The following is a 13,492-nucleotide window of genomic DNA, read 5'->3' on the forward strand; positions in this document are numbered from 1 at the left end:
TTTCTTGTAGCCTAATTTTATTACAAGTTCTTGTGTTATGTCTGTAGATGTCCAGGTTATATATAATTTTCTTCGAAACGTATTTTGGTAATATGTTGTTATTATTTTATGTATAAATATCATCGCGTTCAAGATCAGCATCTATTTCACTGTTAGCCAATTTAGTTTCTTGAACATTTTAGTTTCTTTTGAAAATCAATATCAAATCAAGTATTATTCTCATTGATCTATTTCGGAGAATTTGCAACTTCTTTTTCTTCTCTGTCGTTACAAAATAATTGTGGAGCAGTAGTTTAAATGTGAAGCAATGATGGAGTAGTAATAGTGATTGTAGTTTTTCTGGAAATTTTTGGAAACTCTTCCCAAAAAAGAAATCTTTCAAATTTTCTTTTGTGTGTAATCAGTATGCTTGTTAATTGTGATTTTGCACAAAAATGGCGCGATATAAATCATCCAAAATATTAATGTCATTATTAAAAATTGGTTTTGAATATAATACAACTCATAAGTATAAATTTCTGTAATATTCAAAAATCTGTTAATGAAAAAATACGAAAATACACAGATCTAGGAAATGAGATAAAAAGAATTTGGCATTCTCAAACTATAAAAATATTACCATTTGTTATTTCGGCTACTGGCATTATACCTAGCAAATTCATTCTTCATTAAAAATTTAGGCGTATTAGGTCTATCAAAAAATGTATATATAAAGATGCAAAAGTCGGTCATTTTGAATACATGTAGGATAACGAAAGATTTTTTTAATATTTATGTTGAGGGATCAGTAGGATTTATAGGCCCTGTTAGGAGTTCTACCGAGCCGAACCCTCTGATATGAAAATATCTGGAGTCTGTGAATTATTTTTCCATTTGATCTCTGGTGAGTTGACATGTTGTTCTTGTATTGTTTTGTATTTATTTTGCTTATGTAATGCACTTGCATAATTTTGATTTACTAGATGATCATTTGTGGAAAAGTGTGTGGAAAGGTTTAGTTTTTCCTGTGGGAAAGATTTAACCCGGACATAAAATCAGAAGTGAAAAACGGGCGGTCCGTTTGATAGATTCCCCAATCTTAACAAACGGACTGCAATCTTTAGAGCACAGGCGTCAGGTAGGTATGCTGTCCTTGTTCTATCGGTATTACAATGGAAGATGCTCTGAGGAACTAGCGTCATTGATCCCTTCGGCACCGGTGCGTAGTCGGGATACACGCCAAACGCGTGCCCAACATTTGTACACGGTTGACATTTGTCACACAAGAACGGGTCGCTTCTACGATTCGTTCTTAAGTTTAACAGCTCGGCTGTGGAACGAACTGCCGGCCTCTGTGTTTCCTCCCTCCTACAACATGGGACTCTTCAAGACCCATGTTCACTCCTTCCTCTCCACAAAAAGACCCTCCACACAGCATCCCCAAAGATGACATAGGCCCTGAGGGAAATTATTTTCCTCAGGGCCTCCTGTGTGGAGTTAATATAAAAAAAAAGAAGTTATATATCAATGAAATTTTCAATAATTTCACCAACAATTTCAATTTTGCTTTCACTGCCTAGAATCATAATAATTATGTGTTGAAATATCCCTCGAGGCCTCATAATATCGCTTTTCGCAGCGATACAGGTGGGTTAATCTGCGATGGAGCTGATTTTGAACATTATAAATTCCTAATTATATTTTTGGTTTCAATTTCCAGAGTGGTATTGAACAATTTCACAATCTCCGGAGATGCAGTTCTGGGAGCGACTTCAAATGGTACTCTACTTCTGAGAACGTTGGATATTGAATTCGACGCCGTTGCCACATCGGTAAATAATCTACTACAATTACCTATATTTATTTAAGAACCACAGGGGAAAAACAAGGAACGTCAGTTAAAGTCCCAAATTGAAGTAACAATGACACCTTGTGACGATACTTTGTACCACAATATTATATTACAAACAACCATCGCTGTCAAAAACTATGTCGGTTTATTTAGCTTAATGCCAAGTCACTATTTTGATTAATCTTTATAACAAATTGGTGTACATTATGAATACCAAAAAATATGATTTAGATAAATTGAAGATTTTCCTATAGTTTCGCTTGAGTAGAATACAAATAAAAAAATAAATTACTCAATAAAAAATATAAATGTAAACTACTACAAAATATATTTTCTTAATAGAAATGTATGAACGCATAAAGGAAACAACTTTTAAAAAGATTATTTGTGACAGTTTCACTTGATTAACTTTTTGCTTTCTTACAAAATTATTTACAAAATAAATTAAAACTAGTTTTGTGCTTGAAATCGAACGTTTATAGACTCTGTTTGCAAAGCGATATAGGGTATACCAAGAATATACACATTTTTGGCTTTGTAGCTTCCTCTTAATTTGTGGCAGGCAAGAATAATGATAGTTCGCGCGCAAATAGATTTTTATTATCTACGAAAAATCATTAATAATGAATGTCTGTATTTTGTCAGCAACAAAATACAGACGTTTGAACAATCAATTCTGATTAAATGCAAATTTTTCTTTAATTAACATTATTTGTTTTACCCCGTGGTCTTAAGGCGATGCACTACGTCGTGTAATATTTTGAATCCAGCCGCTATCAATAACACACCTTACGTAGATGGCGATAAGGCTTAAATTCCCGCTTAACACCATCCATCTGTTTGGATTTATGCAAGAAAAAAACATGGCCAAAAAGTGCTTTTTATTTTATTTTGTGGATGTTCAGGCACAAATATTTAAATAATTTTCCAATATTTTATAAATAAGTTAATTTTCCACATTATACAATAAAATCATAACCGAAAATGGGTTCGTAAGTAGGAGATTTTGAACTTTAAAGCAGTTTTCATTGGCCTTATACATTATTTTTTTCTGGGCTTATAAATAGGCTTATCTAAAAAATACTCGATTATTTCAAAGGCCAAGATGTATTTTACTCGCAGTATTTAATTAACGCATCTGAAACATTTCTAGGCGACTAAATTTTCAAACCAAAAACACATGATTTTGCAAACACATGGATTGCAACAATAACATTTGGCTGTCATCAGTTGTTTTGTTTTGCTCTATCTAAAATTAATTTTTTACCATTCTTTTTTGTTTTCTGGCAAAAAAAAGTGTAGTGTGTTGTGCCTTGAGGTTTCTTCTCCCTCCTGATCTTCCAGGAGTCACTTTTCGCTGCTGATTTCCAGATATTTATAAACTTTTTTACTTCTGTCATTTTTCATACTATTATTGTAGTTGTTTACTGTTGTGAATAATGGAGGAAGATTTCCCTCCTGGACCCCCTACAAAGCCCCCAGATCCCTCTCCAGACCCCCCAGACGGGGAAAATGTAGAAATTTCTGACAGTGATTCTGTCATCTTGACTTCTACCAAAAAAAGGAAATTTACTCCTTCTTCCCCAATAAAACTTGACTCGCCTTCGACTTCACTGTCCCCACCAGCACTTTCTCAACTTCCTCCAACAAACTTTTATTCTCCTCATTCCCGTGGCCCATTCATAGCATACGCCCAAAAAACTGAGCAAGGAAAAACCATCCACCCTCTTGAATTTGGCAAATTCCTATCAAATAGCAAGAATCTTTCAATCAAACCTGGAGGTGTAAAAGCCGAGGGTCGCTTCCGAATCTCCGTCGAATTCCTCTCAGGGCCAGCTGCCAACAGTTTCATCAAAAATATCTTCATTTCATCTAATTCAAAGTTCAAGGCATATATCCCTACTTTCAATGTCACTCGCATGGGCCTGGTCAGAGGTATCTCGACCGATCTGTCCATCGAAGAAATTCTGTCTTCACTTTCAACCCCCCAACACATTGGCAATCCCATAAAAGCCAGGAGGCTAAATTACAAGGACTCCTCTGAGGGTATAATTACCTGGAAGCCCTCCCAATCTGTTGTTATCACCTTTGAAGGTCAATCTCTTCCCTCCCATATATATTTATTCTTCAACTCATTACCAGTTGAAATGTATACATATCCCACCACTCAATGTTTCAATTGCTGCCGTTTTGGTCATACCAAAGCTGCATGCAGATCTCAACCCAGATGTTTTAAATGTGGAGAAAACCACGCAGCTGACCAATGTCCTTCTTCCTCCTCACCTAAATGTTTTAACTGCTCAGGCTCACATACAGCTATCAACACATCTTGCCCAGAACAATCTCGCCAAAAAATATTAAAATTTCAATGGCCTCTCAGAACTTGTCTTTTCTGCAGGCTTCTAAATTATTCCCGCCTGTCAAAAAATCATTTGCTGAGGCTTTATCCAGCAACTCCTCATCCAACCCTCTTCCCTCCACTGCAACAACTTCTTCTCGTTCAACTAAATTCACATACAAAAACGCTATCTCTAAACCGGCTCCTGGATACGATCAGCAACAACACAACTCACTGCTCTTAAATCCCAATGGTTCACCTCTTTCAAATGCCACAAATGGGTGTGCAAATAATTATAATCCGTCCTCAATGAACTCTCTTAAACTTTCTGAAAAACTCTCCCAAGACAATTCTTCATTTATCCAAACTCTTATTATGCTTCTAATTGACCTTATTTCTTCTCAAAGTAATCTACCGTCCAACGCTGCTACTATTATTTCCACATTAAAATCATTTATTCAAAATGGCTCTTCAGGATGTCAGAATACTTCAGTGGAATAGCCGAAGTGCTATTTCTAACAAATCTGATCTCCTTAATCTATTAAATTCCAACTTTATTTCTTTGGCTGCTATCTCGGAGACTTGGTTTACTCCATCCACCCACTTTAATGTGGGAGGGTATTCCTGTCTCCGCGACGATCGCCCGGAAGGTTCGGGCGGCGGTGCTGCCCTTTTTATTAAAAAATCCATATCATTTTCCCCAATAAATAATATCAAACCCCCCAATGCTGACTTCCAAATGGTTGCAGCTAAAATAAAGGACACATCCTTTATTTCAGTCTATCTTCCCCCAACAGCCCACTTCAATAAACAAACTTGGTTGCAAATTGTAAGTCAACTAAGCCCTCCTTTCTTTATATTAGGCGATTTTAATGCCCATTCCCCCGTCTGGGGTTCTGCTTTCTCCGACCGAGATGGTCGAAGTGTGATGGATTTCCTAGATCAATCCAACCTTTTCCTTTTGAATGACGGATCTCCTACTAGGATCTCACGCCCCAGCACAAACCCCAGTGCAGTGGATCTCTCGATATGTTCTACTAGTCTGGCTTCTCTCTCCTCGTGGGTGGTGTCCCCCGACCCTTGCTCCAGTGATCATTTCCCGATCATCATTACTTATCAAACTTCTTTCCAATCGGACAAGTCTCATATTTCGACAAAGATTAAAACGAAACACACCAAATGGGATGAATTTAACTCTCATATGGACAAGTTCCTACTAAATTCACCCGCCACCGATATATTTTCCGTCAAAGATGATTATAATAACTTCAAATCAATGCTCATAACTGCAATAAATAAATCAAATCCTCCCCCTAAAACTAAATCTCTCAAAAAACTCCCTCCAACTCCCTGGTGGGATGAGGAATGTTCCAAAGTAGTAAGAATTCGGAAAGCTAAATCTCTTTCCTATCGTTACAATATGACTATGGAGAACTATCTTATATACAAAAACGCTGAATCCAATGCCAAAAGGGTATTGAGGTCAAAAAAAAGATCCGGATGGTACAACTTTTGCAGTTCAGTATCTCCGAACACTCCAATTTCGGAAGTTTGGTCTATGATCCGAAGATTTCGATCCTCCTTCAGTTCACCATCTCCTCGAGCGTCCCATTCTAAATGGATAGATGAATTCTTGGACAAAATTGCCCCCCCTTCTGTTCCTAACTTAGATGAAATAACGCCCATCTATAATACTCCCATGTCTAATCATTGGCTAGACTCTCCATTCACCTTAATTGAGCTAAAAAATTGTTTATCAACAGTCAAGGACTCATCTCCAGGCAGAGATGGTATACCTTACAGCATAATCAAAAATAGTAATGATAATGTTCTAAACCACTTCTTAAGCATCTTAAATAAAATCTTCCAGACTGGTATAATGCCTGATGACTGGAGTTCTCAAATAATCATCCCTATTTTAAAAACAAACAAATCTCCAAATTTTGGATCCAACTACAGGCCAATCGCTCTTTCATCCACCCTCAGTAAACTTTATGAAAAATTAATTAAAAACCGATTAGAATTTTTTGTCGAGAGTAAACAGCTTCTCTCTCCATCTCAATTTGGATTTAGGAAAAAAAAATCCACTCAGGATAACCTTGCCATCATCAGCACTGATATTAATTTATCAATTTCTAAACAGGAAGTTTGTCTTGCCGTCTTTATAGATATAGAAGGCGCCTTTGACAATGTTTCCATCCCAATCCTGAAAAAAAAACTTCTAGGCCTTGGCCTTCCCCCCATGTTTGTCCAATCAATTATTAATCTATTTCTAGATAGAAAAATTTTCATTGAACTTCCAGATATTTCTCCTCAAAGTAGGTCTATTTGGAAGGGTTTACCACAAGGCGATGTATTGTCCCCCTTACTGTATAATATATACACATATGATATGCATGTCACTATTCCCCCACAAATAAAAATTATCGAGTTCGCAGATGACATAGCTTTCTTCTTATCATCCAAAATCATCCCTCTTGCCGTCAAATATCTTAACGAAGCCATGAATGCCCTTTGCACATGGCTCACGTTACATGGTCTTGAACTTTCAATCCAAAAGACTCAGTGTGTCACCTTCTCAAACCGCCATAAAAACCCCCCCGTTCAAATTTTATTTAAAAATTCTCCAATCTCCAACGCTTCTGAAGTAAAATTTTTGGGAGTAACATTTGATAGGAAACTTAAATGGTCTTCCCATATTAATAATTTAGTTACTAAATGCGAAAAAAATTTAAATATCATCAGATCATTATCTGGCGTTTGGTGGGGAGCTCACCCTACTTGCATTAAGTTGCTTTACAATGCACTTATTCGAAGCCATCTCGACTATGCCTGCCCACTTTTTAGTACTGCCTCAAAAAATGTACTTAATAAATTAGACAAAATTCAATCTAAATCTTTGCGAATAATAACTGGAGCGATGCAATCGTCACCCATCAATTCCCTTCAAGTAGAATGTTCTGATCCTCCTCTTTATTTAAGGTGTCAACTATTTGCTGACAAATTTGTTCTTAAATGTTTAAATTCTAAATGTCATCAGGTTATCCCCAGCCTCTCGTTGTTCATTGACTCAAACCATTCATCTACAATCAGAGCTTCAACTAAACCTATTCCTGACATCTGTAAAAATTTTAAGTCTCTCTCAGAGCTCCACATCATCCAAAATGATCTACTTCCCTTATACAAACTAAAATATAGTCACGTCACCCTATCCCCGACAATATTAGAAGGGATCGGAATCTTTAAAAGTCATTCCAATCTCCCGGCCCGAACTGTCAATAATATGTTCAATGACATTATTTTATCTAAATGGCCCAACTTTTCTCTTTTATTTACTGATGGATCCAAATCTCCCGACTCTCCTAACTGTGGTATAGGTATTAACGTTTACCACAATAATTCTAATGATAGAATATTTCATTCAATTTCAAATCAATTTTCAATATTTTCAGCTGAGTGCATTGCAATAATAGAATCTCTCAAATATATAATCAAAAATAATTTTGAACATTCCCTCGTTCTCTCTGACTCTCTCAGTTCCCTCCAAAAACTTAAATCCAGTCCTCTTCTTCATCCTGATGATCATTTTGTATGCCTTATTCGAGAGATGATAGCATCCATTCAAAGCTCTGGTAAATCTGTAACTCTGATTTGGATTCCTGGACATGTTGGTATCATGGGTAATGATATTGCGGATGCCTTGGCAAAACAAGGAGCGTCCAACCCTGTTGTTACCCTCGTAAACCACATTCCCTTATCTGACATTTTTTCCATCATCAAAGAAAGATCCCGCAATGTTTGGTCAGAGTATTGGCACATTGCTAGTCAATCCAAGGGAGCCTGCTATGCCTCAATACAAAGGACTATACCATCAAAACCGTGGTTTCAGCAATTCCCTCATTTTTCCAAAAAAGAAATTTCTTCACTCATTCGAATGAGGATCGGTCATTGTTCCGTTCCTTCCCATCTTTTTAAAATTCACGTCCTTGACTCCCCAGATTGTACATTCTGTGGTCTAGAAGTGGGAACTTTAGATCACATATTTTTTGGTTGTCCCTCTCTAAACAAATATCCTCTCTTCTATCAAGCCTTAAATAAAATTGCCTCCCCTCCATTCAACATTTCATCTCTTTTAAGTCTGAACTCGACTCCAATTTTCATTATAATTTTGAAATTTGCCTATTTAAATAAAATTAATATTTAAATTCACCTTTCAATACACCTTTCTCAATAATTTTAAATGATGGCCAAGAACACCCTTGAAGGGTGAAAGCCAGAAATAATGGAAAAAAAAAACACATGATTTTGCATTACTACGAATGGCATCGCCTTAAATGCAAATTTGTCTCCAATTGACATTCTTTGTTTTACCCCGTGGACTTTATAGGTACTAGAGCAGATCTGTGACAATCACTGGATAGTCTGAATTATTGACACTTCATTTCCAATTTTGAAAAATACAAAAAAATTAATTTTATGTTGAAATATTATATTATATTAGCTGTACCCCGCCACGCGTTAGAGAAACAATAGCGCGTCTTGCTTTTAGGTCCAACAGATGTCGCTGTTTTTTTTTTAAACCATTAATAAGATTTAAGATTTTCACGGCCAAAAGTATTTTTGTTATTTGTTTTTGAGGTGTTATGCCGTGTTGCGCCATCTGCCCTGAAGATGGACACTGTAACGTTGTCCGAAACGTTGGCTAAAGAAGGAGTTAGCGCAACACGGCAGAACACCCCAAAAGCAAATAACAAAAATGTTTTTAGTAATTTTGTTTTAAATAGGTACTTAAAAAGACACGTGTATTCGAATGCAACGTTGTGTCAATATTTAAAAAGACACGTGTATTCGAATGCAACGTTGTGTCAATATTTAAAAAGACACGTGTATTCGAATGCAACGTTGTGTCAATATTTAAAAAGACACGTGTATTCGAATGCAACGTTGTGTCAATATTTAAAAGCAATCGGTGAAGAATTTTCGGAGATTTAAGATTTTTAACATCGAACTTTAACATTTTTATTTTTATGCAAGATAGATTGGCGGCCTCAATGTTCAAGGGGTAAAACTCCCTTCTTTACCTTTCTTCTTTATGTCTTGATTGGAGGCCATCGCGGTTCACGGTCCACCTTTATCAAGCAAACAATCTCTTAATTTGATTTTTACGCAGATAACCAGATACTAATTTATAAGATCAGATTGTAAATAACCGACCCGGCCCACAAATTAATCAATTCATCTCATCTGTAAGTAAAGTAATCGTGAATTGATTAGATTTAATTAAATTATTAAATCTGCTTAGTTTGCGGTGATATGAAACAGATAATAATAGATAATAATCGAAATAATGATGCTTGTGTGAATTATGAATAATTATGTAATGTGATTAAAAGAACCCTGGATTAAAACAGTTACTTACTGATTTCTTGGAAAACTATAAAACTCGATGATCATCAAAACGAAAGCAGTTAAGAAGACTGAAGGGCAGCGTAGTTGGGAAGCGAAAGTATGCCGGCCATACACCTTCAAGTATATTTGAGTTGAAGGCTCGCGCAAGTGTACTTGATCGGCCTTGTGATCACACCATCAAGTATACTTGTGCGGTGTCAGTTCTGGCGAACAACATACAAAGATGGATGTGCCATTGCGGTGGAATCAATTTCATCCATGCCATCGACGACGCTTTGACTGTCACAGGACTAAAAGACTAATAAGTTAACTCTTCAAAAAGCCATAAAGGCAGAAAACATCGTGCTGTTTTGTGGTCGGAAAAAAGAGATCTACATGTATTCACATATAAATTTAATTAATGAATTTAGTGTGCACAATTATTTGTGTATAAACGAAGCATCTTATTTGGAGGTTCTGTCATATGTAATATCTTTTCCGTTACACGTAAACGCTATATACAGATTAAGAGGAAGCTACAAGCCAAAAATATTTATATTCTTGGTATACCTTATATTGTAGGTAATAGACATTACAATCGCTTGACAAACGGAGTTAAGAAACGTTCGATTTCAAGCACAAAACTATTTTATTTATTTAATTTTATAAGAAAGCAAAAAAGTTAATCAAGTGAAACTGTCAAAGATAATCTTAGCTATAATACTGTATGTTTTAAAAGTTGTTTCCTTTATGCTTTCACTGATTTCTATTTTTTTTTTTTTACGTTTTACGTTTGTTTACGTTTACATTTTTTGTTGATTTATTTATTTTTTTATTTGTATTTTACTAAAGCGAAACGATAGGAAAACCTTTAATTTATGTAATGCAATTCAGTATTCATAATATACACAAATTCGTTATAAAGATTAATCAAAATAGTGATTTGGCATTAAGCTTCGCCTTAACACATTTGCAAGTAACGAAACTTTATCACACTTGTGCAATATTTGTCTTGCACGCGCTCAAGTATACTTGCGCAAGTCTTTGCTCAAGTTGACTTGAAGGTGGGCATAAATAAACCACTTACTAGATCGATATCTTCGGACTTTTTGTATGAAAAAAATTGGTCTTAAAAAAACATCGGTATGCCAATATATAGACAGTACAATTCTCATTTGGAGCCTACTAATTATACTATACACCAAGGAAAAACTCTGAAAGTTTATTCCATAGACTTTCAGAGTTTTTCATTGGTGGATATAGTTGGGCAATCATATGACGTCACAATATTTTAGTTCTAATTTTCAATCGGAATTATACCCCCTTTTGGCTGATCTAAAGAAGACGTTTCTGCCAGTGTTCAGAAATAAATGTAATTTAAGTTGACAGTAGGAACTAGATGGCATAACACGTTTGTACTTTATTGTTACGCATTTTAATTTCTTTATTGAAGTGAAACTTCTTTACGCGCGTTATGCAATTTCGAGGGAGTAAAACCAACTCATGACCGTCATGAAAAACCGTGATCATTTCGCTATAGGAGCCTAGCCAATATTATATACCTTTTTTAGGTCACTCTCTAAACTCAGCTTCGCGGTCTAGAGGCAGAGCGCGCGACTCTCGTCGTGAAGAACCGAGGTTCGATCCCCGTTAAAACTATTTTTTTTTCTTTTTGTGATTTTTTTGATAATAATTTTTTTTAAAGTGATAAAATGCTTTTTTTAAAAGTGATAAAAGACTTTTAGATATTTTGACTATATGATATTTTGGTCGAATACGTAATAACCGCGGTCTAGAGGCAGAGCGTTCGACACTCGTTATGCAGGACCCGGGTTCGAATCCCATATTTTTATAACTTTTAATTTTTTTTTATCACATGCTACTTATAAATATGTCAATAGACAGAAAAAAAGAGAGAATGAAATGAAAAGAGAGAGAGAAGAATACTAAAAGTTTCACTTCCGTCGTGCGTAGGCTTGCCACACACTGATTTTTTTTTACTTTTCAGGTGACCGTCGAGAACCTGTTCAAATTTGACAGGCTTAACGGCGTGGTGAACTTCGCGCTGAGCCAGCTAAGCGATGAGTTCTTCGAGGGACAGAGGGAAGGGCTCAACCTGGCGGCCAGCGAGGGGCTGTTCGACATCGTCAACGATCTCATCAAGGATATCGTGCTCAGCGATCTCATCGGATAATTCATAACATGTGATTAAATATCCCCGGGTAGGATTTGCCCTCCTCCTGAAAAGCTCCCCACTGGATGTGGTCCCTATAATTTATGATCTTTCCCGTCGTTCTCAATACTTCTTACGAATAGTTTATTTACCTGTTCTTCTGTCAAACTGAGCAAACTTTTAAGCCCCCCATACCCAAATTCTACCGATTTATAACAAGTTTCTCGTTAACTCTTTAAGTTTTTAAGTTCCAAAAAAATTGATGTTTTTTTAAAGATAATATCTATAAATTTATTATGCCCCAAACGTTAATTATATGAAATTCCCTGGATAGAAAAAAATCGCAAAGTAAGCTCCGAAAATAATTTAAAACACGTTTCGTTCTGTTATACAGGGTGTATCGGCAAGTACCCGACATTAACGAGAAACGTTTTTTTAATAAAAAAATTAACATTTACACACCCCGGTAACATTTTTTTAATAAAAAATTTACTATTCATATTTTCACCACATGTCACCACTGTTTTATCCTTTGTCAAAGTTTGAAAACCCACCTGGCAATATTTTATTCGAGTTTCGTTGAATAATATACGTACGTACCTACATTAGCGCGCTTTTACGATCACAACGAAATGGCATGGCACCATTCGTCTCATTTTCAGCTATTATTATTTAGTGGGTATGAAAGAGCGAACACGTTTTTTGACACACTTGCTAATAACAGCTGTTGAACACGAGAAACAATGCCAATGACAGTGACGGAGTGTGGATTTTTTTAATAATTTTTTGTTTTTAATTGAAAAAAAATGTTACCGGACAGCAAAGTGCCCATAACATTTTTTACTCCAAATGTGCTAAGGAAAAGCTGGTTAAAGTTTGTCGGGTACGTGCCGATACACCCTGTATAATATGTTAAAAGTATGAAATAATTTAACGTTTCTTTAAATGCAACTAAAGCATTTGTCGAGAGATTTTTGCTCTATTTCAAACGAGTCGTGTTTTATTAAATATTTTCACCATGTTCACTTAATTATTAACGTTTTTTAATGTTTTCATTAGTATTTACATATCCCCCTTTCAAACCACCTTTGAATGCGTACTACGGGGCCTTAATCATAATTTTCGATATCCTGTAATTAGTTTGACATTTTTTCAATATGTTCAGCCAATTGCAGTCTTAGGGACCTTAAACTCCAGTGGTGTGAAAAATAAATATGTTGAGTGATGCTTCCAAATTACGACTTTTATTTCAAAGAACTATTTTTTAATCTCTATCAGCTGTGTTGTCCGGGCAGAAAGTATTTTGTTCTTATTTTGAAAGTCAAGTGTGCAAAATTTCATCAAGCATCAAAATTCTGCTGAGGTGGGAAAAGGAGGTGATTTTTCAAAATCTTGCGTAGATATTGACCTTTCTCTTTTGTTGAAGGTCAAGTACGCAAAATTTCATCAATGTTAAGTATTTAATAAGCAAAATCAATTAGAACAGTTTCAAAATTTTGAACGGTTTCAAATTTTGAAACCCAACCGTTTTCTCACAACACTACCAATATAACCGAAAATTTTAATCAATTTTTTAAATATATCAAAACAGCGATTGACACTTGCAAATTTAAGCCAAGGTTACGAATAAGAAACCCTAATAAGGTAATACACCATGGTTTGACAAAAACTAGATCTTCTTATTATAGAAAGAAATACTAATTACAAACAGTGGAAAAATGATCCGCTAAACAGTCTTCTTATATCACGTACAAATAAGTCA

At 35.5% G+C, this 13,492-nt stretch overlaps 1 protein-coding gene across 1 annotated transcript in view; it reads left to right on the forward strand.

Annotated features, from left to right (window-relative positions):
- The window catches only part of LOC149410957 (uncharacterized), a 38,091-nt gene extending 24,872 nt beyond the window's left edge, over positions 1 to 13,219 (forward strand). Inside the window, exons 5-6 of the mRNA XM_089647216.1 lie at positions 1,700 to 1,811; positions 11,566 to 13,219. Coding sequence (XP_089503342.1) covers positions 1,700 to 1,811; positions 11,566 to 11,751 — 298 coding nt within the window. The 3' untranslated portion in view covers positions 11,752 to 13,219. The remainder of the gene's footprint in view (positions 1 to 1,699; positions 1,812 to 11,565) is intronic.
- Positions 13,220 to 13,492: the final 273 nt, after the last annotated feature.

Source organism: Hesperophylax consimilis, chromosome 26 (genome assembly GCF_061612785.1).
Source record: "Hesperophylax consimilis isolate HC1 chromosome 26, BYU_Hcon_1.0, whole genome shotgun sequence".
NCBI lineage: Eukaryota > Metazoa > Arthropoda > Insecta > Trichoptera > Limnephilidae > Hesperophylax > Hesperophylax consimilis.